This window comes from Podarcis gaigeae, assembly GCF_964106915.1.
Source record: "Podarcis gaigeae genome assembly, chromosome: 1".
NCBI lineage: Eukaryota > Metazoa > Chordata > Lepidosauria > Squamata > Lacertidae > Podarcis > Podarcis gaigeae.
In genome coordinates this window covers 3943996-3965727 of record NC_139678.1, presented here as the reverse complement: position 1 = coordinate 3965727, position 21732 = coordinate 3943996, and the positions used below count along the sequence as shown (strand labels likewise).

The window sequence follows — 21732 nt, the reverse complement described above, 5'->3', positions numbered from 1 at the left end:
CTGCGTACCAGAGAGAGCTGGTAGACAGCTGCCCTGGACACAGAATTGACCTGCGCCTCCATGGACAGCTGTGAGTCCAGAATGACTCCCAGGCTGCACACCTGGTCCTTCAGGGGCACAGTTACCCCATTCAGGACCAGGGAGTCCTCCACACAGATTGAAACAGATCTAGAACTAGTTCATCTGTGAATGCCCTGACTTTGCTGGCATTCTGCTTCATAGGATGTCCGCCGGTTCTTGTATTATGAGAGAGCGAGAAAAACGTTTCTCATCCATCCAAGATGGATGGAAACTTGTCTTCTTGAATCCGAACAATTTATTGAAGGTGGCGGGTGGGAAGGGAAGAGGAACCCTTGCAACTGCCTACCGATAAGCTCTTATCCTTTTGCAAGAAGCTTCCGCCCCCCGCCCTTCCTCACCGTGCAATATTTAAATGCATATTTTAACCACGGACGTTTCTACCCCAACGTTTTCCCACGTTTCACTGCGTCTTTTAATCCAGACGCCCTAAACGCCATGCGTGCAAATCGCTTAGAAACCTAAATCTGGCACGGAGCTGGTTCACCAACGAACCAATAGCTTTGCCTACTCAGAGGTAAGGCCCTTTGAGCTCAATGGGGCTTACTCTCGGGTAAAGAGGGAGTGAGCGCCGCCGATTTCCGCTTCACGTCCCTGCCTGCCTGCCCGCCCTGCCCTCGGGGCATGGCAAACTCCTGGCTGCGCCTGCCATCCCTCTTGCAACCGGAGCAACGCCAAAGCGGCTGGGGAGGGAAGAAGGAGCACCGCGGGAGGGGCGGCAGCCAGTCGGGAGCCCGATCCCGCCCCGCTTCCCCATTCCAGGGCTGCGCTGCTCCGCCCGCCCCTTCGGGCAAGAAAACTTCCCTGTCCAGCGATGAGGAGGCGGGGTCCCGGGGCTAATAGGCGTCCGCCTCGGCCAATGGCAGCCTATAAAAAGAGGGGCGGGGGCGGGCCTTGGCTCTTTCCGGGAAAGATCCTCGAAGCGCCTCTGCGCAGCACCGAACCCCGAAAAGAGAGGGGACACCATCCTCCGACGCCCCGGGATCCAGCGCAGGTAAATGCTTCGCGATGGGCGACGCCCTTCTGCGCGCTTGTCTTGCTTGGCGTAGCTCCCTGGGGGGCAGGAAGAAAGGGAAAGTCCTGCAGGACACGCCCCAGGGGAGAAAGTTTTGGGGGCATTTGGGGGGCGGGGAGGGTGCCCCCCATTCCCTCCCTCCGACCCCTCGCAAGTAAGCGCGCAAAGGGAGAAGGGGGAGCGGCCCGGGTGTGCGCTGCTGCAAAGTGTGCGTAAAAGCGCACAGGGTAGAAGCGGGGTAATCGGCTGGCTCTGAACTTTCTCGGGTGCAAGGAGGCACTTCCTTGGGGTGGAGGCGGACCCCCCCCCCGACTCATGCGCACACCTCGGGACAGCTTTCTTCAAGGATGTTTTGCCTCCTCCCCCCCCCCCAACTCCCCACGGAAGAGTGGAAGGGAAGAGTGCAGGCGGTTCTGTTTAAGTGATTTTCCTTGCCTGCCAGGCAAAAAAGCCACAGTTCACACGTGACTCTGAAAGAGGCGTGTTGCACTTCTGAGGTCCGCAAGAGGAGTGTGAACGCTTCCGTCGGATGCGCGTTCTCTGGGGGGAAAGAGCCCCTCATCCGCTTTAAAGGTCTCAATCTTTCCCCCATAGAGGCAGCTCAGAAGTGACGCTGTGCTTCCGTGCACGCCCTTATTTGCCGGAGAGTAAACCTCATAGAACGCAGTGGGAGTTAATTCGGAGTAAGCGTGCTTAGATTTGGGGCTACACAGTGCAATCCCAAGTATGCTTACTCGCGAGCAAGTGAGGTCTCCTTTAAAAATGCCTCTGCATAGGGTGTTATTTCTGCCACGGACCCTCTCTGACCCACAAGTGGGGCTTTCTCCAGGACCAGTTAAACTCATTGATTTTGGACCTTCTCAAACCCGAGGCCTGAATTGCTTTTGGGATCTCCACATTGGTGTCTTGTCCCACTGATCACGGCCTTTAGGTTGGAAAGGGACTGAATTTGACTTTTCTGCATCAAGAGGCAGTGTGGTGTAGTGGTTAGACTAGGACCTGGGGGAGACCAGGGTTCAGATCTCCACCCAGCCATGAAGCTCACTAGGTGACCTTGGGCCAGACCTCTCAGCCTAGCCTACTCCACAGGGCTGTTGCAAGGATTAAATGAGGAGGGGGATGCACCGCGGTGGGATTCCTTGGAGAGAAAGATGGGGGTATAAATGCAAGCAATAAATAAATTTATTTATTCTCCAGTCTGATGGGAGTTGTAGTCCAAAAACCTGGCAGGCTGCTTTGTTATGTTCTTGTGTAACTCTATTTGCAAATGGTGTTGCTTGCCACCCTGGACCTCTTTGGGACGAAGGGCAAGATATAGATTGCAATAACCAAAGCGGAAATAAAATGTTCACACTGGGTTAGCATGAGACTCTTCAGGGTCTCCAAGTCCCACAGTGGGCAAAAGACTCCTGCATTTCAGGGGGGTTGGACTGCATGACCCTCAAGGTCCCTTCCAGCTCCAGGATTCTGTGAACTGACCAAAGTCCAAAGCGGTTTGGAGAGAGACGTAGCCCATTGTGCTGCAACCAATTTATCTGGGCTTTCGTGAAAGCCCAAGTGGGGCTCCAGGACTCGTGTGCAAAAAGGAAGGAGGAAATTGAGGTTCTTTTCTTGCTGCCTGGCAACTTCCCCTCTTTCTCAGGCAGAAAAGGTTTTCTCTGTCGTTGTGACTGGCCTGGTTAGCACTGAAGCATGTAATCTGGATTTGGGCAGAACACTTTCAGGCTGCAGTTGAGAGTTCCTATAAAATAATACTCTCCTCTAGACCCCCTTCTGCCTGACATGGGACCAGGGCCCTGCAGGACTTGATCTCCTCCCTCAGGCCATCGTAAAACAGAGCTATTCTGCCTGGCCTTCAATTTGAATTAGCCTTATCCTCTGTTCCCTTTTCCCCTTTCCTCTTCTATGAAGAAACCCTTTCTGGGACCTCACATTTAAATTCTTCCCTGGTCTCCTTGCTGGCCCTGGTAGGACCAACTTGGCCAGTTAGCCCTGGTGATCATTTGATGTCTACTGACTGGGTTCCCCTCCCCCAATGACCCCTGAATTTTTGAATTTTATTGATATTGATGCTGCATTTTCTGTTGTGTTTTATGCTGTTTTTAAGTCACATTTTAATCAATGTTTTATATTTGCTGTTAGCAGCCCTGAGCTCGGATTTTAAACTGGGAAGGGCGGGGTATAAATAAAAAAATATTTTTATTATTATTATATGACATGCTAGCTGCCTAGGTACAAGGTGAAACTTAATTTTGTAATTTAAGTTTAGGAACTTAATTGGAGAGTTAAAATCAAGATGTGGAAATATCAACAAAAGGCAGGATTGAGAATTGGACATGCTTCAAGGTTCAGACTATGGGAAGTCGTAAAATTAATAATTACCGTATTTTTTTGCTCTATAAGACTCACTTTTTCCCTCCTAAAAAGTAAGGGGAAATGTGTGTGCGTCTTATGGAGAGAATGCAGGCTGCGTAGCTATCCCAGAAGCCAGAACAGCAGCGATCCCTCTTGCTGTTCTGGCTTCTGAGATTCAGAATAATTTTTTTCTTGTTTTCCTCCTCTAAAAACTAGGTGCGTCTTGTGGTCTGGTGCGTCTTATAGAGCGAAAAATATGGTGCAATTTGGAAGATGATTTGACCTTTTTATTTTAGTTTTTTTAGTTTTATTGGATTATGATTTGATATGTTAATTGGATGTCTTTTATTGGAAAATTAATAAAAATGATCTAACACACACAAAAAAGGAACTTAAACGCCAGCCCAAACCCCTAATTCCACCTGTGTCCAGCAAAGGGGCAGTCTCCCAGCTGCTTCTTTCAGAGCCCAGCTCACTTTTAAACCAGACTCCTCCTCCTCCTCTTCCTTCCTTCATTCAGTCGCTTCTCAGCCCCACAGAGGGAGGCAGAGCAGGAGGGAGGCTGGCCTGAACAGGAAAGGGCTGTACCCGGTTGCTGGCCGGGAGCTCCAGAGGTCAGTGCCTTCCCGGCCGCTCTTTCTCACTTGGCGGCTGGGCCGTATTGTGCGAAGGGCACCCAGCGCTGTCGTCTCCTTCCTCCGACAGCCATGTCTCGCCCTCTGACGGACCAGGAGAAGCGCAAGCAGATCAGCATTCGTGGCATCGTTGGCGTGGAGAATGTGGCGGAGCTGAAGAAAGGCTTCAACCGGCACCTCCACTTCACCCTGGTCAAAGACCGCAATGTGGCCACCCATCGCGACTACTACTTTGCCCTGGCCCACACCGTCCGCGATCACCTGGTGGGCAGGTGGATCCGCACACAGCAGTACTACTACGAGAAGGACCCCAAGGTGAGACATGCGGGGCAAGCCAGAAAGCGGCTCTTATTGCTGTTTTGACACAGTTGAGCTGTGGAACTCCTTGCCACAGTAGGCAGTGATGACCACCAACCTGAACTAACGTTGGCCTGGTGTCCAGCAGCCTCTTGCTTAGCTGGTCCATCAGGACTCAGATTTCTATTTATGATTTGGTTAAATTGTGGATTGTTCCATAGTTTATATAACATGCTTTTGATTGCTAGCAGGCCTCTGTTTCTTGAACAGGTGAGATACATATTTTCAAAATAAGCAGGGGCAAAGTTCCCATGCTGAAAAATCAAGGAGTTCCAGGACCTAACTTCTTTAAATTATTGTACATGGAAATCGCCTTGGCACGGTGATTTAGAAGGTGATTAATAAATCGGCGGTGGGTCTGTGCAGGTGTATAAATCACCCCTTGACTGCTTCTTGGAGACTCTCACCTGGCGGTGTTAGGTGTGGTCCTTGGAAAAACAGACAGGCTTGAGGTGGTGATGGATGTGCCGTCCTTGGTTGAATTGCAAGAGCCACATGCCTTCGCATGCCGCCGCTCCTCAAGGAGGAAATGCGATGTTCCCAGGTGAAACCAGCGCCATTGTTCCAGCAAGGGTGAGGTCCGAGATCAGGGTGTTCTGCTTGGCAATGTGTGTGGCAGGACAAAAAGCAGCAGCTCAGGTGCCCTGCAAGGCTGTCCTCCTGTTGCTTTGGGGGACCTGGCTATATATGCACACATGACACAGTTGTGCAACATGTGCCTTGTGTAATGTCTCTAACACAAATAAGTGGGATGTCTTCAGCACCCTGGTCTCTCTCCCTACTCGGCCACTGACAGTCTCTTAGGCAGGGAACTTGAGTCCTTGACCCAGGCCTTTTATCACTCACCTTTCATGCTAGTTTCCACATTTTTTGTTGTTGTTTAGTTGTGTCCGACTCTTCGTGACCCCCTGGACCAGAGCACGCCAGGCACTCCTGTCTTCCACTGCCTCCCGCTGTTTGGTCAAACTCATGCTGGTAGCTTCCAGAACACTATCCAACCATCTCATCCACTGTCGTCCCCTTCTCCTTGCGCCCTCCATCTTTCCCAACATCAGGGTCTTTTCCAGGGAGTCTTCTCTTCTCCTGAGGTGGCCAAAGTCTTGGAGCCTCAGCTTCAGGATCTGTCCTTCCAGTGAGCACTCAGGGCTGATTTCCTTCAGAATGGAGAGGTTTGATCTTCTTGCAGTCCATGGGATTTTCAAGAGTCTCCTCCAGCACCAGAATTCAAAAGCATCCATTCTTCGGCGATCAGCCTTCTTTATGGTCCAGCTCTCACTTCCATACATCACTACTGGGAAAACCAGAGCTTTAACTATACGGACCTTCGTTGGCAAGGTGATGTCTCTGCTTTTTAAGAAGCTGTCTAGGTTTGCACATTTTTACGTGCACTTTTTGTGAATGCCCCCGTGTTTGAGGGTGCTGGTTGGAGGGCTGCCTCACAAAATGCAGATTTTGAAGGATGGCTGGGTTTACGTTGGAGGCTTGGAGGCAGCAGCACTTCTGAATCTCAGTTGCTGGAAATCTCAGGAGCAGAGAACTGTTCTTGTGCCTTGCTGCTTTCTGTCAGGAGACTGCCATCCAAATGGGGAGGGAGGCAGGGGGATACTCCGCAGATTCTGAGAAGCAGCTCCTCGTCTGGCAGTAGGGAAAGCCACACCTCCAGCAGAGCAGAGGGGGAAAGAGGTAGCCGGGTGGAGGGAAGGCTCGAAGATGCTACAGAGATCCCAAGCGCCTCACCTAGCACGGCACGGCCAGGAGACACACACTCTTCCGTCGCCCTGCTTGTGCTGAGGGGTGAAACAGAAGGAGGGGAGGCGGAGATTTGGGTTGTCCAAGTTCTTATGTTGGGGGGAAAGCCGGAAGGGGCCACTCCCGGAATCTGCAAGTGACTAAGACGGACATGAATTTTGTGGTCCTGCACTGTAAATAGTTTGCACAAATAAAAACCTGCGAAAGACAGGTCGGAGCCCTGCCTGGTTACTCGTGAGCAACCACCTCACCGCCTGACAGTTTCCCATGGGGGCATCTGGTTGGCACCAATATCAGGAAGATTCTGATATTCCTATCAGTATAGGAGGCTGGACTAGATGGGTCGCTAGAAGTGCAAATTACGTAGGTGGTTTCTCTTTAAATTGCAAACAGAATTGCAGAAGTCTACTTCTCTTTTCATTCTATTATTATTCTTCCTCCCTCCCTTTGCTTTTGCTTTGTTTAGTTTTGCTCTGTTTTCCTTTTCCATCTAGATAGCTCAGTTGGTTAGAGCGTGGTGCTGACAATGCCAAGGTTGCAGGTTCGATCCCCGTAAGGGACAGCTGCATATTCCTGCATTGCAGGGGGTTGGACTCTAGATCAGGTAGATTCCCGGCTGATCCTGGCAGATTGTGGGATCCTTATTGTGTACAAAAAGTTACGGGGGGGGGCCCTAAAAAAACCCTCTGTGCAATCCTCTCCCCAAAAAGCTCCACAATCCACCCACCCACCCCACGCATGCTCCTCCTCCCTCCAATGGGTAGATCACTGTCAGTTTTTTAATACTGGGAGCAGATCAGAGTCTCTTGGGAGTTGGACATGCCTAGACTAGATGATCCTCAGGGTACCTTCTGAAATAAAAAAAGGTCTTATATATAAATAATAAATGTTCATAAATGTACCAAGCATGTACATAGATATGGGGACCACATGTCTGGAGCAGCACAGGAAGACCAACCTGAAACCATTTTGACTCCCAAACTGACCAAATGTTTTCTCTGCAAGGGGTGAGGGGGTGAGGGAACCTTCCTATTCTCTCAGGAATTGGGGAATCACCATCTCAATGGAATGACTAGACTACCAGGAAAGGCAATCAGATAAGGCATTATCAGATAACTTGGCAGACAGGAGATAAACAATGCACTCAGATTTCTGCTGTAGACCGCCTTTTCTGTGATGTAGGTATGATGTTTGTGGGGGGTGGTCTTGGGTTACACCCCTTCTGTGATGTATGTATGACGTATGGAGGGGTGGTCTTGAGTTCCAGGGCAGGGAATTTAAAATGTCTATATAAGGGCAGCCACACCTTGGTTCTGGGTCCTCCTCTGTCCTCCTGCGTGTGAGGGGAGCACCCTGTTGCAACAGATCAATAAAGATCAGGCTTACTAGCTGCTTTGCTTCTCAATATTCTCTGGTTGGCCTCTGTTATTTTCTCCTACCAACGGAGAACCTACAAAGGACTCTTTAAGGGCTATTGTGTCCCCCATAAGGGAAGAAAGGCAGATTTTGTTTACAACTCTTCCAACCCTACAATTCTCCTTGCATTTGATGCCCTCTACTCTGGGTCGATTAGGACGCTGGTGGCGCTGTGGGTTAAACCACAGAGCCTAGGACTTGCCGATCAGAAGGTCGGCGGTTCGAATCCCCGCGATGGGGTGAGCTCCCGTTGCTCAGTCCCTGTTCCTGCCCACCCAGCAGTTCAAAAGCACGTCAAAGTGCAAGTAGGTAAATAGGTACCGCTCTGGAAGGTAAATGGCGTTTCAGTGCGCTGCTCTGGTTTGCCAGAAGCGGCTCAGTCCTGCTGGCCACATGACCCAGAAGCTGTATGCCGGCTCCCTCGGCCAATAAAGCGAGATGAGTGCCGCAACCCCAGAGTCGGCCACGACTGGACCTAATGGTCAGGGGTCCCTTTACCTTTTACTCTGGGTCAATGAGGGTAGGCACATGAAGGTGATAGATGGTTGAAGAAAGACTGCATGAGAGGCAGAAGGGAAGATCTCCTGGGGTGGGAGGCTGGGAGAAGAAAGGGAAGCTCCCAGGTGAGCTACCTCCCAGGTGACCTAGCTTTTCTCTTCCTGCTTCTGCTTTTGTTTAGATTACCTTGTTTTCTTTTTTTTTATAATAATTTTTTTATAGATATAATAATTTTTATTGGTTTTTTAACAAAAAGACAAACAAAACACAAAACCAAAACATATAAAAACATTTAAAACATGACTTCCCCATACCTCCCTTTCACTGCATCCTTGTTTTACAACTCTTTAGCAACCCTTCAGTCAATTTCTCTAGTAGTTTTCTTTAAATTTCCTTAATGTTAATGTTTATAGCTGTAATTCTCTATTTCTTACCCCTAGACATCTTGTCAGTCCTCAATTTTACAACAATTTTTAAGATATATTTTAAATTTCTTCCAGTCCTCTTCCACTGTCTCTTTCCCCTGGTCACAGATTCTGCCGGTCATCTCTGCCAGTCCCATAAAGTCAATCACCTTTGTCTGCCATTCTTCCAGAGTAGGTAGTTCTTGCATCTTCCAATACTTTGCCAACAGGATCCTTGCTGCTGTGGTCGCATACATAAAAAAAGTCCTATCCTTCCTTGGCACCAACTGGCCGACCATGCCCAAGAGAAAAGCCTCCGGTTTCTTTATAAATGTCCACTTAAGGACTTTTTAAATTTCATTATAGATCATTTCCCAAAAGGCTTTGATCTTTGGGCAGGTCCACCAAAGATGATAGAAGGTACCTTCAGACTCATTACATTTCCAACATTTATTATTGGGCAAATGGTAGATTTTTGCAAGCTTGACTGGGGTCATGTACCACCTATAGATCATTTTCATTATGTTCTCTTTTAAGGCACTACATGCCGTAAACTTAATGCCGGTGGTCCATAACTGTTCCCAGTCAGCAAACATAATGTCATGACCGATATCCTGTGCCCATTTAATCATAGCTGATTTAACCGTTTCCTCCTGTGTATTCCATTTCAACAGCAAGTTATACATTCTAGATAGATTCTTAGTATTGGGTTCTAGCAGTTCTGTTTCTAACTTTGACCTCTCCTTCTGAAATCCTAATTTCCTGTCCTTAGATTACCTTGTTTTCACGGTATCTCATTATGACAAAGCCTTAATGAAAATGCTATGCCACAAAAAAGCACAAAAAGTGAAAACGGGATTGAATTTCTTCTCCCTCCCAACTTGTGGATTTCATGGTGGTGAGGACTGAGCCTGGCTTATTAGCAGAATCCATGCCTTGCACCCAGAAGGCCTCAAGTTCAATCCCTGCCTTCTCCAGCTTTGAAAGATACGCTTCTTAATAGGGCTGGAAGAGCCCTTGTCACTGCCAATCCTGAAAAGCGATAGGCTGAAAAGCAGATCTAAATCCAGCGTGGAAGAAGCTGGTTGCCCTCCTCGAATTGGATTGACTTAACCATCTCTTCAGTCAGGTTTTGGACTGTTAACGGCCTTTAATGTAGAGCTTTAGCCTGGTAGATTAAGGAGTAATCCCATTTGTGACATCAGTCGGAAGCCCTTTCTCTCAAGTGAGGTGGACAGGCTCTTTGTTGAGACAGCTTTGCTCCTAATCTGCCCTTTCTCCAGCTCCCATCTTTGATTCGGTGCTTCATGCTAGAGACTTCCAGAACCACCTTCCACCCTGCCTCTCATTTTAAGTTTAGAAAAGTCCAGTCTTGCCTCATCGGATGGGACCAGAGGTGACCCCTGAGCCACCATTTATAGCTCACATCAGGTGCCAGGGTGTGAAATAATAATAATAATAATAAATTTTTATCTATACCCCGCCCTTTCCGGTTCAAAAACCTGGCTCAGGGCAGCTATCAACAAATTTAAAACACATAATTATAAAAGCAGCATAAAATACAGTATAAAAACACGCATAACAATAAAATTCAGAAATCAATTTAGGGGAAATAAGCATTAGATAATCCCCAGGGCTAGTTGGCTGAATTGGTCCTGCTTGGGCCAGTGAGGAGGCCAGGGGAGAATTAGCTGTGGGGTCTCAGAGTGGCTGATCTTCGTAAAAGGGGAGGGGGAGGGAAGAGAAGGGAAATAAAAGATCAGGCTGAATTCACATTAAAGGCCAGGTGGAATAGCTCTGTCTTACAGGCCCGACGGAAGGAGGTTAAATCCTGCAGGGCCCTGGTCTCATGGGACAGAGCATTCCATCAGGTCGGAGCCACCACTGAGAAGGCCCTGGCCCTTGTGGAGGATAGTCTGACTTCCTCAGGGCCCGGGACCTCTAAACTTTGCTTATTCATGGACCTTAAGGTCCTCTGTGGGGCAGACCAGGAGAGGCGTCCCGTAAATACGAGGGCCCTAATCCACAAAGGGCTTTAAGATGGAGCAAGCTTGCTTTCTGCTGCTCCAGAAGGTGGGAACCGAACCAACAGATCCAAATCACAAGAAAGAAAATACCGACTGAACCTTTCTGATGGCAAGAGCAATTTGCCAGTGGAACGGACTCCCTCATAAAGGGGTGGGTGCAATTTCCCTGTAGGTTTTTCAACAGAAGTTGGCTTCCCATTGGCCAGGGATTCTTTGGCTGTGATTTATGTAATTGGGGGTTGGACTAATGACCCCTGGGTGTCCCTTTCAACTCCGTGATTCTTTCTAAGGTGAGCTGTGCTTTACAGCAAAGGGCAAAGGGCAAAGGGAAAGGAATGCAGGTGGCGCTGTGATCTAAACCACTGAGCCTCTTAGGCTTGCCAATCAGAAGGTTGGCGGTTCGAATCCCTGCAACGGGGTGAACTCCCATTGCTCTGTCCCAGCTCCTGCCAACCTAGCAGTTTGAAAGCACACCAGTGCAAGTAGATCAATAGGTACCACTGTGGCAGGAAGGCAAATGGCTTTTCCGTGCACTCTGGTTTCCGTCACGGTGTCCCGTTGCACCAGAAGCTGTTTAGTCCTGCTGGCCACATGATCCAGAAAGCTGTCTGTGGACAAACACTGGCTCCCTCGGCCTGAGAAGCAAGATGAGTGCCGCAACCCCATAGTCGCCTTTGACTGGACTTAACTGTCCAGGGGTCCTTTACCTTCCCTTCCCTTTACCTTTACAGCAAAGGGGTTGGTCAGTGTGGGAACTGGGAGAAGAGCTGTCCTGATGAGCCCCCAACTCTTGCAGGAGTAGAAATCCTCTTAAAAGCACGCACAGCTAACTTATTTGATTTTGGTCCTGCTTTCTCATGCAAATGCTCCTCATAGATGATAAAACCAATAAAATAAAATACAGTGGTACCTCGGGTTAAGTACTTGATTCGTTCCGGAGGTCTGTTCTTAACCTGAAACTGTGCTTAACCTGAAGCACCACTTTACCTAATGGGGCCTCCTGCTGCTGCCGCACCGTCGCTGCGTGATTTCTGTTCTCATCCTGAAGCAAAGTTCTAAACCTGAAGCGCTATTCTGGGTTAGCGGAGTCTGTAACCTGAAGCGTCTGTAACCTGAGGTACCACTGTAATGAAAATTGCCCCAAACCACCTGATAAGCGTTGGAGAAGTGACGATCAGAGGCAGGGGATAAGCCTATGAATTTAAACAGGCTATATTTTAGCACTGAATATGTTTCCTCCTGACTTGAATAGGGATGCGGGTGGCGCTGTGGGTTAAACCACAGAGCCTAGGGCTTGCCGATCAGAAGGTCGGCGGTTTGAATCCCCGCGACGGGGTGAGCTCCCGTTGCTCGGTCCCTGCTCCTGCCAACCTAGCAGTTCGAAAGCACGTCAAAGTGCAAGTAGATAAATAGGTACCACTCCTGTGGGAAGGTAAACGGTGTTTCTATGCGCTGCTCTGGTTCACCAGAAGTGGCTTAGTCATGCTGCCCACATGACCCGGAAGCTGTACGCCGGCTCCCTCGGCCAATAAAGCAAGATGAGCGCCTCAACCACAGAATCGGCCACGACTGGACCTAATGGTCAGGGGTCCCTTTACCTTTACCTATGTTTCCTCCTGACTTGAATACCAGGGATTTCTGAGGACTCTCTCCCTAATTTTCTGAGCACTGGATGTTCCACAGGGTTTAGACATAGGGTGCCTTCTAAGATTTGTTCTTAATTACAACTATCCAAGCAGAGCAAATAAATCACCCCTACGGCTGGCAGAAAAACTACCCGCATCAAGGCACGTTTATTTATGGATGCCTTTTTTGTGGTTACTGTACACAAAGCTGGTTTGTACCAGATAAAAACACAGAATTCAGGTCTCCCAGGGAACCTGCGTGTCTCAAGTCACGTCATCTGCAACTTCCTTCCCTCCCCAGATGGCAGACCTGGCCCTGGATTGATCCCCGGCCCCTGCCTCCCAGAGCTGTCATTTTCTTTCTTTTTTCTCTCCCCCCCCCCTTTTAAAATTATTATGTTTATTGCAAAACATACAACATAAACAGACAAAAACAATACCACAACGACAACTAAACATTAATTGACTACACATCATCTAACATCACACATATTTTTGACTTCCGAATCACCTCATCGTGCTTTCTAAATAATCTTAACCTATACACACTTCCTGTTATATCTATTACATATCAAGAAATTTTTTTACCTTTATGATTTTCTTTAATATTCAAGATTCAATCTATACCTGTCAGGAGAACTGCATTATCACAATATTCTTTTAAATATTCTTTCAATATTGTTCATACCTTGCTCACTTTCTGATTTGAGTTTCCTCTTAATCTCCCGGTCATTTTCGCAAGTTCCAGGTATTCTATCATCTTCACCTGCCGGTCAAGCTTTATAGGAATTAAGTCACCTTTCAAATTTTTTGCTACCAGAATTCTGGCCGCCATGGTTGCAAACATAAAGATGACTCTAAAGCTGTTTTGGATTTCAGTGGACATAATGCCTTACAGAATCGCTTCTAGTTTTGTTTTGTTTTTTTGAAAGAAGAGCTGTCATTTTCTTAAGGCTTCAGTCATCTTAATTTTGTTAAAGGTGGCTGTCCGTCGTTTGCACCAATCGTGCTGGGGCCAAACTCAAAACGGTGCAATCTTAACCCGGCCATTTGGCTCTGGAGACGGTTGCTGCGTGTTGGGCAACGAGATTGTTTGCTCACCGATGTACAAACCGTGACGGAATGGAGTAAGTTTGGTGGGGGAAATGTTCCTGGAATGCGAAGCACATGTCTGGCAGAGAATGAATTGCGTCAAATTGATCCTTGCTGGTGGCTTGTGGTTTGTCTAGGTCTGCCGGCTCTTCTCTTCGCCTTCCCTTTATAATACAATCTCCATGGTTTGCTGAATGTAGCTTTCCCAAAGCAAAGGAAAGATTTGACTCTGATTAATAGAATACACACGAGGCTTGACCAGCAAGACTCTGTGAGGAGTGCCAATAATAATTCCTCTCCACCCCTCGGCCCAGTTCGTTTTATTCACAAAAGAACTTTTTACACAATGTTTGTAAGAACCAATCAGATTTCCTTTGAGCATTTCAAAAACCGCACGTGGGACAAAGTCAAAAGTTAAAACTGTTGTTGTTTAGTCGTGTCCAACTCCTCGTGACCCCCTGGACCAGAGCACGCCAGGCACTCCTGTCTTCCACTGCCTCCCGCAGTTTGGTCAAACCCATGCTGATAGCTTCAAGAACACTGCCCTACCATCTCGTCCTCTGTCGTCCCCTTCTCCTTGTGCCCTCCATCTTTCCCAACATCAGGGTCTTTTCCAGGGAGTCTTCTCTTCTCATGAGGTGGCCAAAGTCTTGGAGCCTCAGCTTCAGGATCTGTCCTTCCAGTGAGCACTCAGGGCTGATTTCCTTAAGAATGGATCGGTTTGATCTTCTTGCAGTCCATGGGACTCTCCAGAGTCTCCTCCAGCATCATAATTCAAAAGCATCAATTCTTTGGCGATCAGCATTTTTTATGGTCCAGCTCTCACTTCCACGCAGTGAAAAGACCATAGCTTTAACTATACGGACCTTTGTTGGCAAGGTCCAACTACAAAGAAACTATTTCCTACTTGAGCATGCATAGTAGTCCAGAGTAAATAAAATAGGAGTAAAAGGAGGAATAAAATTCATTCAGCAAAACCCCGGAGGCCATAAACAGGAGAGACAGGATGGCAGTATTTACCATCTCCTTGTGAACTCTCTTCCTGGCCCTTAAGATCTATCTAAAGATTAAACTACACCAAAGTAACCTACTTTGTACTGAGGATGCCTGATGAAGCAACCGGCCTGTGTTTCAGAATGCTTATACGTGCCTGTCAGGTGTAGAGAAAGCAAATGGCAGAGGTGGAGAGGCTTGTGGGATTCGATCAGAAACTATTGTCAATGAATCGACCCCAGTCAACGCAATTCTTTCATAGGCCTGTTCCATATTTCACAATTCCTCATAGCAATTCCACCTGAGCCCCACACTCTGGATATCTGCACCCCTACAGTTGAAAACTCGATATATCAAAAGTGCATGTTCAGGATCACTTCCTAAGGGATGGACTCTGCTCCCACCTTTTATACAGAGGACCCGGGGTTCAAACTCCAGCATCTCCAATCCTGGCAAGTTGCAATAGAAATGGCTATTTCTTCTTCCTTTCCAGAGAGTTTACTACCTTTCCCTGGAGTTTTACATGGGCCGGACTCTGCAGAACACCATGATAAACCTGGGATTGCAGAACGCCTGCGATGAGGCAATTTATCAGGTATGGGGGGGGGGGAGGACTACTGCAATGCGCTCTACGTGGGGCTACCTTTGAAGGTGACCCGGGTCAGAATCGAGAGGAGAAACAGTATTTTGAGACCACTGAGAAGTGAAATAAATTTATCGCCTTATGGATCAGGTCATGGGATGGAGTCGAGGAAGTCTGAACCTCTTCCTAGAAGCTCCTGGCTTTGCAAATCCGTTGGCAAGTCGGATCTGCCTCTGAACACCCGTTCACACAATGTTTCCCCCCTTGTGTGCGCACACAGAAGTGATTCCTCCCCACCTTTTAAAAAATAAAACTAATTCTGGAAGCGACAGCCGGTAGCACAAGACTCTGAAAACTTACAAGCGCCAGGTGGGGGAACTTGGCTGAATTTCCCAGAGGCTTGGTTGCCTCCCATTTGCCGTTAGATTTATTTCCGTTAATGGCCCACGGCTGATCTAAACGGTGCCTAAATCACTTGCACCCTCCCAGAACAAATTGTGCAGTTGTGTTGTGTAACGGGCCTCAGCCTGCCTGCTGCAAAAAAGTCTGATTTTGACAGTTGGGCCGCCTTCCGTTCCCATTTTTGTAGGGGTGTGTGTATTGTGGGGCTTCACTTATGCTTGAAACACAACTCTTGGGAGCGTTTTGCACAGAGGCGGTGTGGTTTAGTGGTTAGAGTTTTGGGCCGGGACCTGGGAGAACCGGGTTCAAATCCTTGGGGGCAATCATCACTACCTCTCAGCCTGACCTACCTCGCAAGGTTGTTGTGGGGATTAAATGAGATGGGGTGTGTGGAAAACCATGTATGCTGCCTTGAGCACGTTGGAGTAAAATGTGGGCTATAACTGAAATAAACAAATCTCTATATGTGGCTCTTTAGCTGGGGCTGGACATTGAAGAACTGGAGGAGATTGAAGAAGATGCTGGCCTGGGGAATGGAGGCCTTGGCAGACTTGCAGGTAAGTGAGGGAACTATAGAAGTTGTAGAGTTGGAAGGGACCCCCAGCGGTCATCTAGACCAACCCTCCGCTATGCAGGAATGTTAGCTGAAAGAATCCCTGAGACTTTGACATCCAAGCTCCATTGAAAGCATTATGCTACCACTTTAAGCAGTCAGGACCCCTCCCCACAAGGAATTCTGGGAACTGTAGTTCATTAAGGGCGCTGAGAGGTGTTAAGAGATTCATATTCCCCTGGGAGAGCCGCAATTCCCAGTGTTCTCTCTTCGGAGGGATCGATTGCTAAGCCACTCTGGGAATTATAGTTCTGGGAGGGGCGTACAAGATTTCTCTCGGCAGCCTCCACAAACTACAGTTTCCAGAATTATTTGAGGGGAGGCGTGATTGTTTGAAGTTGTATTGTGGTGCTTTCAATGTGTGTTGTGAACGTGGACCGCCTGTAACTTCTCAAAACTCATCTCTGCTTCAGCCAGTGAGCGCCTTGAAGCCCGGGTTCAAATGAGAAAACACGGGTGTGAATCACGAGGCCATTTCCAATCGTGCATAGGAAACTAATCTGAGCAAAAATGAACCGTCCTTCTTGGTTCAGAAATACCAGATTTTCTTGGCGCCAGTTCACAAGGACTCCGTTAATTTATGAAACAGTATTTATTTATTTTATATGTTTTGTAAAATTTACACACCTCTTGATTGTAGGGGGGGGGCCCTCAAAGCGGTTTCCAAAAAATATAAAACAATAAGATTATGACTTTTTGAAAAATCAAAACCATAATTTAAACCATGCAAAAAGTTCAAGCCACAATAGACTAAAAGAAATTAAAATTCCTACAAGTTTTCTGAACATTTGAGTAAGGTAAGGTAAAGGGGCCCCTGACCATTAGGTCCAGTCGTGACCGACTCGGGTTGCGGCGCTCATCTCGCTTTATTGGCCGAGGGAACCGGCATGCAGCTTCCGGGTCATTATTAAGCCGCTTCTGGTGAACCAGAGCAGCGCACAGAAACGCCGTTTACCTTCTCGCCGGAGCGGTACCTATTTATCTATTTTGCACTTGTCCCTGCTCCTGCCAACCTAGCAGTTCAAAAGCACACCAGTGCAAGTAGATAAATAGGTACCACTCCGGCGGGAAGGTAAATGGCGTTTCCGTGCACTCTGGTTTCCATCACGGTGTTCTGTTACGCAAGAAACGGTTTAGTCCTCCTGGCCACATAACCTGGAAAGCTGTCTGCGGACAAACGCCGGCTCCCTCGGCCTGAAAGCGAGATGAGTGCCGCAACCCCATAGTCTCCTTTGATTGGACTTAGCCATCCAGGGGTCCTTTACCTTTACCTTTTTGTGGTTGGAACTGAGCCCAGCCCTGCCTCTCCTTCCACAGCCTGCTTCCTCGATTCGATGGCCACCCTCGGGCTCGCAGCCTATGGTTATGGGATACGCTATGAGTATGGCATATTCAACCAGAAGATCAGAGATGGATGGCAGGTAACCTCGAAACCTAAATGTGTACGATTTGAAGTTTCTACCACTGAGTTGTGCAAGAGAAGGCAGCCTACATTGTTATTGGTGAAGGAAGTGCGCAATATATTTTATTGTGTGCACATATCTTGGAGTTTACTCACAAGCTTCCTAGCTTGCATTATGGCGAAATGCTTTCATGAGCTTTGCGCATAAGTGGGCATGGGTGCGCATGAGCCTTCCCCAGCCTGGCGCATTCCAGAAGTTTTGGATTATGGCTCCTGTCAGTCAATTGATTGATTGATTGATTGATTGGTTTTCACATATTACATTACAAAAGCCAACACCATTTCCTCACCATCCCCCCATACATTTACATTTATATTTCCTCAATATTATTCTTTATCTCCTTCCTCCCACTTCCCTCCGCCCCCACTCGATTTCCTCCACATTCTACAATTTACAATAATCTTTGCATTCTACAGTCTTCTCAAATCAGTCTTGTCAAATCATTACTTACTCATTTTTCTTCCATCCAGTACTTCACATTTTAATCTAGGCATATTAGCATATCTTTTTCTGAGCAATATTTGGCCATATATTCATCAAAACATTTCCACTCCTTTTTTAATTTTTGATTTGACTGATTTCTTATTATAGCAGTTAATTTTGCCAAAATTAAATATTCATTTAGTTTACAAATCCATTCCTCCTTTGTGGGTATAGTTTGTGACTTCTACCTGGCAGCAATCTCTATTCTAGCAGCTGTACCTGCATATAGAAAAATTCTCTCCCCCCCCCCCATGGTATCTCTTCATCTATCAATCCAAGGAGATATGTCTCTGGTTGCTTTGTTATTGATATTTTCAACATCTTCATGTACTACTATCCAAAATTTCTTAATTTCCTCAAACCTCCACCACATATGTATTGTTGTTCCTATTTCTCCACCACATCTCCAACAGAGGTTGGATTTCAATTTATATATCTTTGCCAACTTAACTGGCGTTAAGTGCCACCTATAGAACATCTTTACAAAGTTTTCTTTTAATTCTATACGAGGCAGTAAATCGTATTGTGGCTCCTGTCAGTCTTAGCCAACATGGCTGAGTTGTAGAATTAATCATAAGAGTTGGAAGAGACCCCTAGGGTCATCCAGTCCAACCCGCTGCAACGCAGGAATGTGCAGCTGTACCTCCCGGGCATCAAACCTGCAACCTTGGCGTTATCAGTCTCTAACCAGCTGAGCTATCCAGGCTGTAGTCCAAAACAAGTGGAGGCCACCAGGTTTATTTATTTTGAAGGATTACAAAGCCTTTTGATAAATTAAGAGCGGAAGAAGAGTCTGCTAGATCAGACCTGCGGCCCATCTAGTCCAGCCTCCTGTTCTCACAGTGGCCAACCAGATGCCTGTGGGAAACCTTCAAGCAGGATTCGAACACAAGAGCCCTCTTCCCTCCTGTGGTTTCCAGCAGCTGCTGTTCAGAGACATTTACTGCCTCTGACCGTGGACGCAGAGCCTAGCCATTGCGGCTAGTAGCCACCAACTGCCCTCCTCCTCCCTGAATTCGTCTAATCCTCTCTTAAAGCCATTCAAGTTGGTGGCCACCACTTTCTCCTGTGGCAATGAGTTCCATAGTTCAACGATGTGCTGCATGAAGGACTTTTATCTGCCCTGAATCTTCACCTGCATAGTTTCATCAGCTTCTACCGTGTCGCCGTTTAATCGTCTCTTTTCTAAGATCAAAAGTCCCGAATGCTGAAAGCTTTCCTCTCTCTTCCCTTGATAATTTTGGTTTCCCTTTCCTGAAAAACCTTCCCAACTCTATATCATCCTTTTTAGGCTGTGAACTGTGTGTGTGTGTGTGTTTGGTAAATAGTTGTAGGGCCCCCTCCTGTTTCTTTCAAAGGCTTCCAGGGAGTAGGCTGGGACAATGATTAACAGAAAATAATCTGGCAAACTGATAACTGGAGTTCAGGGAGGAGATCACAGACTAGATGTGCATAGGCTCATTTACCTTGGATTGATAAGAGTGACTTCCCTGCTCTAGGTCTCAAAGTGGGGGCAGAGAGGAGCGAGGGGCCCATTGCATCACCTCCAAACACGCTCAAGGGAATCTTCAGTGCAAAGGGCAATTAGCTCTCATTGGGCTAGTACAGAGGAAAGAGCTCTGGGATTCTTCCTTTAGGTGTACATCTCTGCCTTTTCATGTGCTGGGAAGTCCCAGCAAGTTCAGGGATCTGAGCCAACCTTTTTTTGGCAGGATTTTGGCGCATGGTTACGCCCTTCCGGGAGGCTCTGTGACGCCCTGAGCAATGTGTATAACAGGGTTCAGGAAAAGCCTTAGATGACTTCAGCTCTGGCCAGCAGAAGGAGAGAGCTCCAGGTTCTTCTGTAATAATAATAATAATAATAATAATAATAATAATAATAATAATAATAATAATAATAATTTTATTTATACCCCACCCTTCCTGGTTCGAAAACCGGGCTCAGGGCGGCTAACAACAAATTTAAAACACTTTAAAACACTTAATTATAAAAGCAGTATAAAAACATGAATAACAATAAATCAATAAATCAATAAGATAATCCCCAGGGCTAGCTGCCGGAATTGGTCCTACCTGGGCCAGCGAGGGGGTCAGGGGAGAATTAGCTGTGGGGTCTTAGAGCAGGTGATCTTCATAAAAGGTGAGGGGGAGGGAAGGGAAGGGAGATAAAAGATCAGTCTGAATTCAAATTAAAGGCCAGGCGGAATAGCTCTGTCTTACAGGCCCTGCGGAAGGAGGTTAAATCCTGCAGGGCCCTGGTCTCATGGGACAGAGCATTCCACCAGGTCGGAGCCATCACTGAGAAGGCCCTGGTGGAGGCTAGTCTGACTTCCTTAGGGCCCGGGACCTCTAAACTATGGTTATTCATGGACCTTAAGGTCCTCTGCGGGGCAGACCAGGAGAGGCGGCCCCGTAGATACGAGGGCCCTAAGCAAGGTTTGTTGAGGTTTTAGTGCTGTGAGCTATTCTTATCTTGCACTCAAGTTGCATATGCGTGTAGATAAAACCCACTATCCTAAAGACGCCACAGTTTCTGCTGGCCCTCATTCCAAGGAAACGAAACCTGGGGGAGCACCTGCAACCTCTTACGTGCTTCACTTTCGCTGCCCACCCACCCCCTTTCACCCTTCGCACAGCACCCCATCCATAGCTGTCCACTTACAGATTTGAAAATAAGGGACCAGCACCCTCGAAAATAAGGGATCAGCAGCCAAAATAAGGGATTTTCAAAACATAGGTATGTTCAACTTCTGAGCCCCTCCAAGCCAAAGGCAGAAAGCCCAGCCAGCAGCCAACCAAAGCCTCAAGCGGTGGTTCCCACAGCGCAGCAACCCGGCAAAGGGGATGCAGCAAGGGAAACCACCATCACCTCTCCGCTGGGAAGCGCTGAGCAAAGGCGAGTCCCCAGGCAATGCGGCTGATTTGATCGGCACAAGGCATGCAAGCTCCACCCCCCAGTCGTTCTTAGACTCCTTATTGGGTGAGCAACGCAGCCAAGCAACACAGTTGGAGCCTCCCTCCTCCCTGCCCGGCAGGGAGGGAGAGGAGCTGCTTCCTTTGAAACCCTGGAAATTTAAGGGACATCATCAATAAGGGACAGCAGCGGGACATGGCGCTGGGATAAGGGACTTTCCCGCCAAATAAGGGACGGTTGACAGCTATGACCCCATCCCTTTGGGTCTTCTGTTCTCCTTGTCACCCTCTGCTTATGGACAAAAGCTCCATGTATGAATGAGACAAACGTCTGAACTGTTTACCAGCATTGCCAACCATGTAGTCCTCTGTTCCTTGCCAATTCCCTCCCCACTTTTTTTTACATACTTGTTGTACAAATTGCTAGAAAACTAGAGTTTGAAGAGGGTGGTGAAGATGAATGAAGGATAGGTTGGTCTGCCTTAAAGAACTCCAAGCAAAACCAAATTGGCAGGGAGCCTTTTTCTTGTAACTTGTCTTGCAATAGTTACTAACCTGCTAGTTTTAAAGGGAAGGTGGGATATATTTTGGGAGGATAAGAATGGCGGTCATGATTTCAAAAATGCCTGATTATTCACATGTTGTTATCAGTCCTCTTACTGTATAAAATGTTATGAGAACATTTCTTTAAACTCCAAGCTTAACCAAACACTGGACGTGAATTTAGGGGCCATATAAAGAAGTCCGTTCCATATGTGTTTTCGTGCATAACTGTTCCTCTGTACTGAATTGTCATTTCCGTGAATGACACTGATCGTGACATGGTCCTGTCTGGTTCCTCCTTCTCGTGCTCATCCTGATACTTTTCTCTCTCTAGGTGGAGGAAGCTGACGATTGGCTAAGACACGGGAACCCCTGGGAGAAAGCCCGGCCAGAATACATGCTTCCCATTCATTTTTATGGAAGGGTGGAGCACACCCAGACCGGCGTGAGATGGATCGATACCCAGGTACTGGGAGAGGGGGCACCTC

The 21732-nt window shown here is 47.6% G+C and overlaps 1 protein-coding gene across 1 annotated transcript in view; it reads left to right on the top strand.

Moving 5' to 3' along the window:
• The first annotated feature begins 849 nt into the window (after positions 1–849).
• The window catches only part of PYGL (glycogen phosphorylase L), a 58010-nt gene continuing 37127 nt past the window's right edge, over positions 850–21732 (top strand). The window contains exons 1-6 of the mRNA XM_083732903.1: positions 850–1072; positions 4154–4398; positions 14738–14839; positions 15708–15786; positions 17160–17263; positions 21579–21710. Coding sequence (XP_083589029.1) covers positions 4156–4398; positions 14738–14839; positions 15708–15786; positions 17160–17263; positions 21579–21710 — 660 coding nt within the window. The 5' untranslated portion in view covers positions 850–1072; positions 4154–4155. The remainder of the gene's footprint in view (positions 1073–4153; positions 4399–14737; positions 14840–15707; positions 15787–17159; positions 17264–21578; positions 21711–21732) is intronic.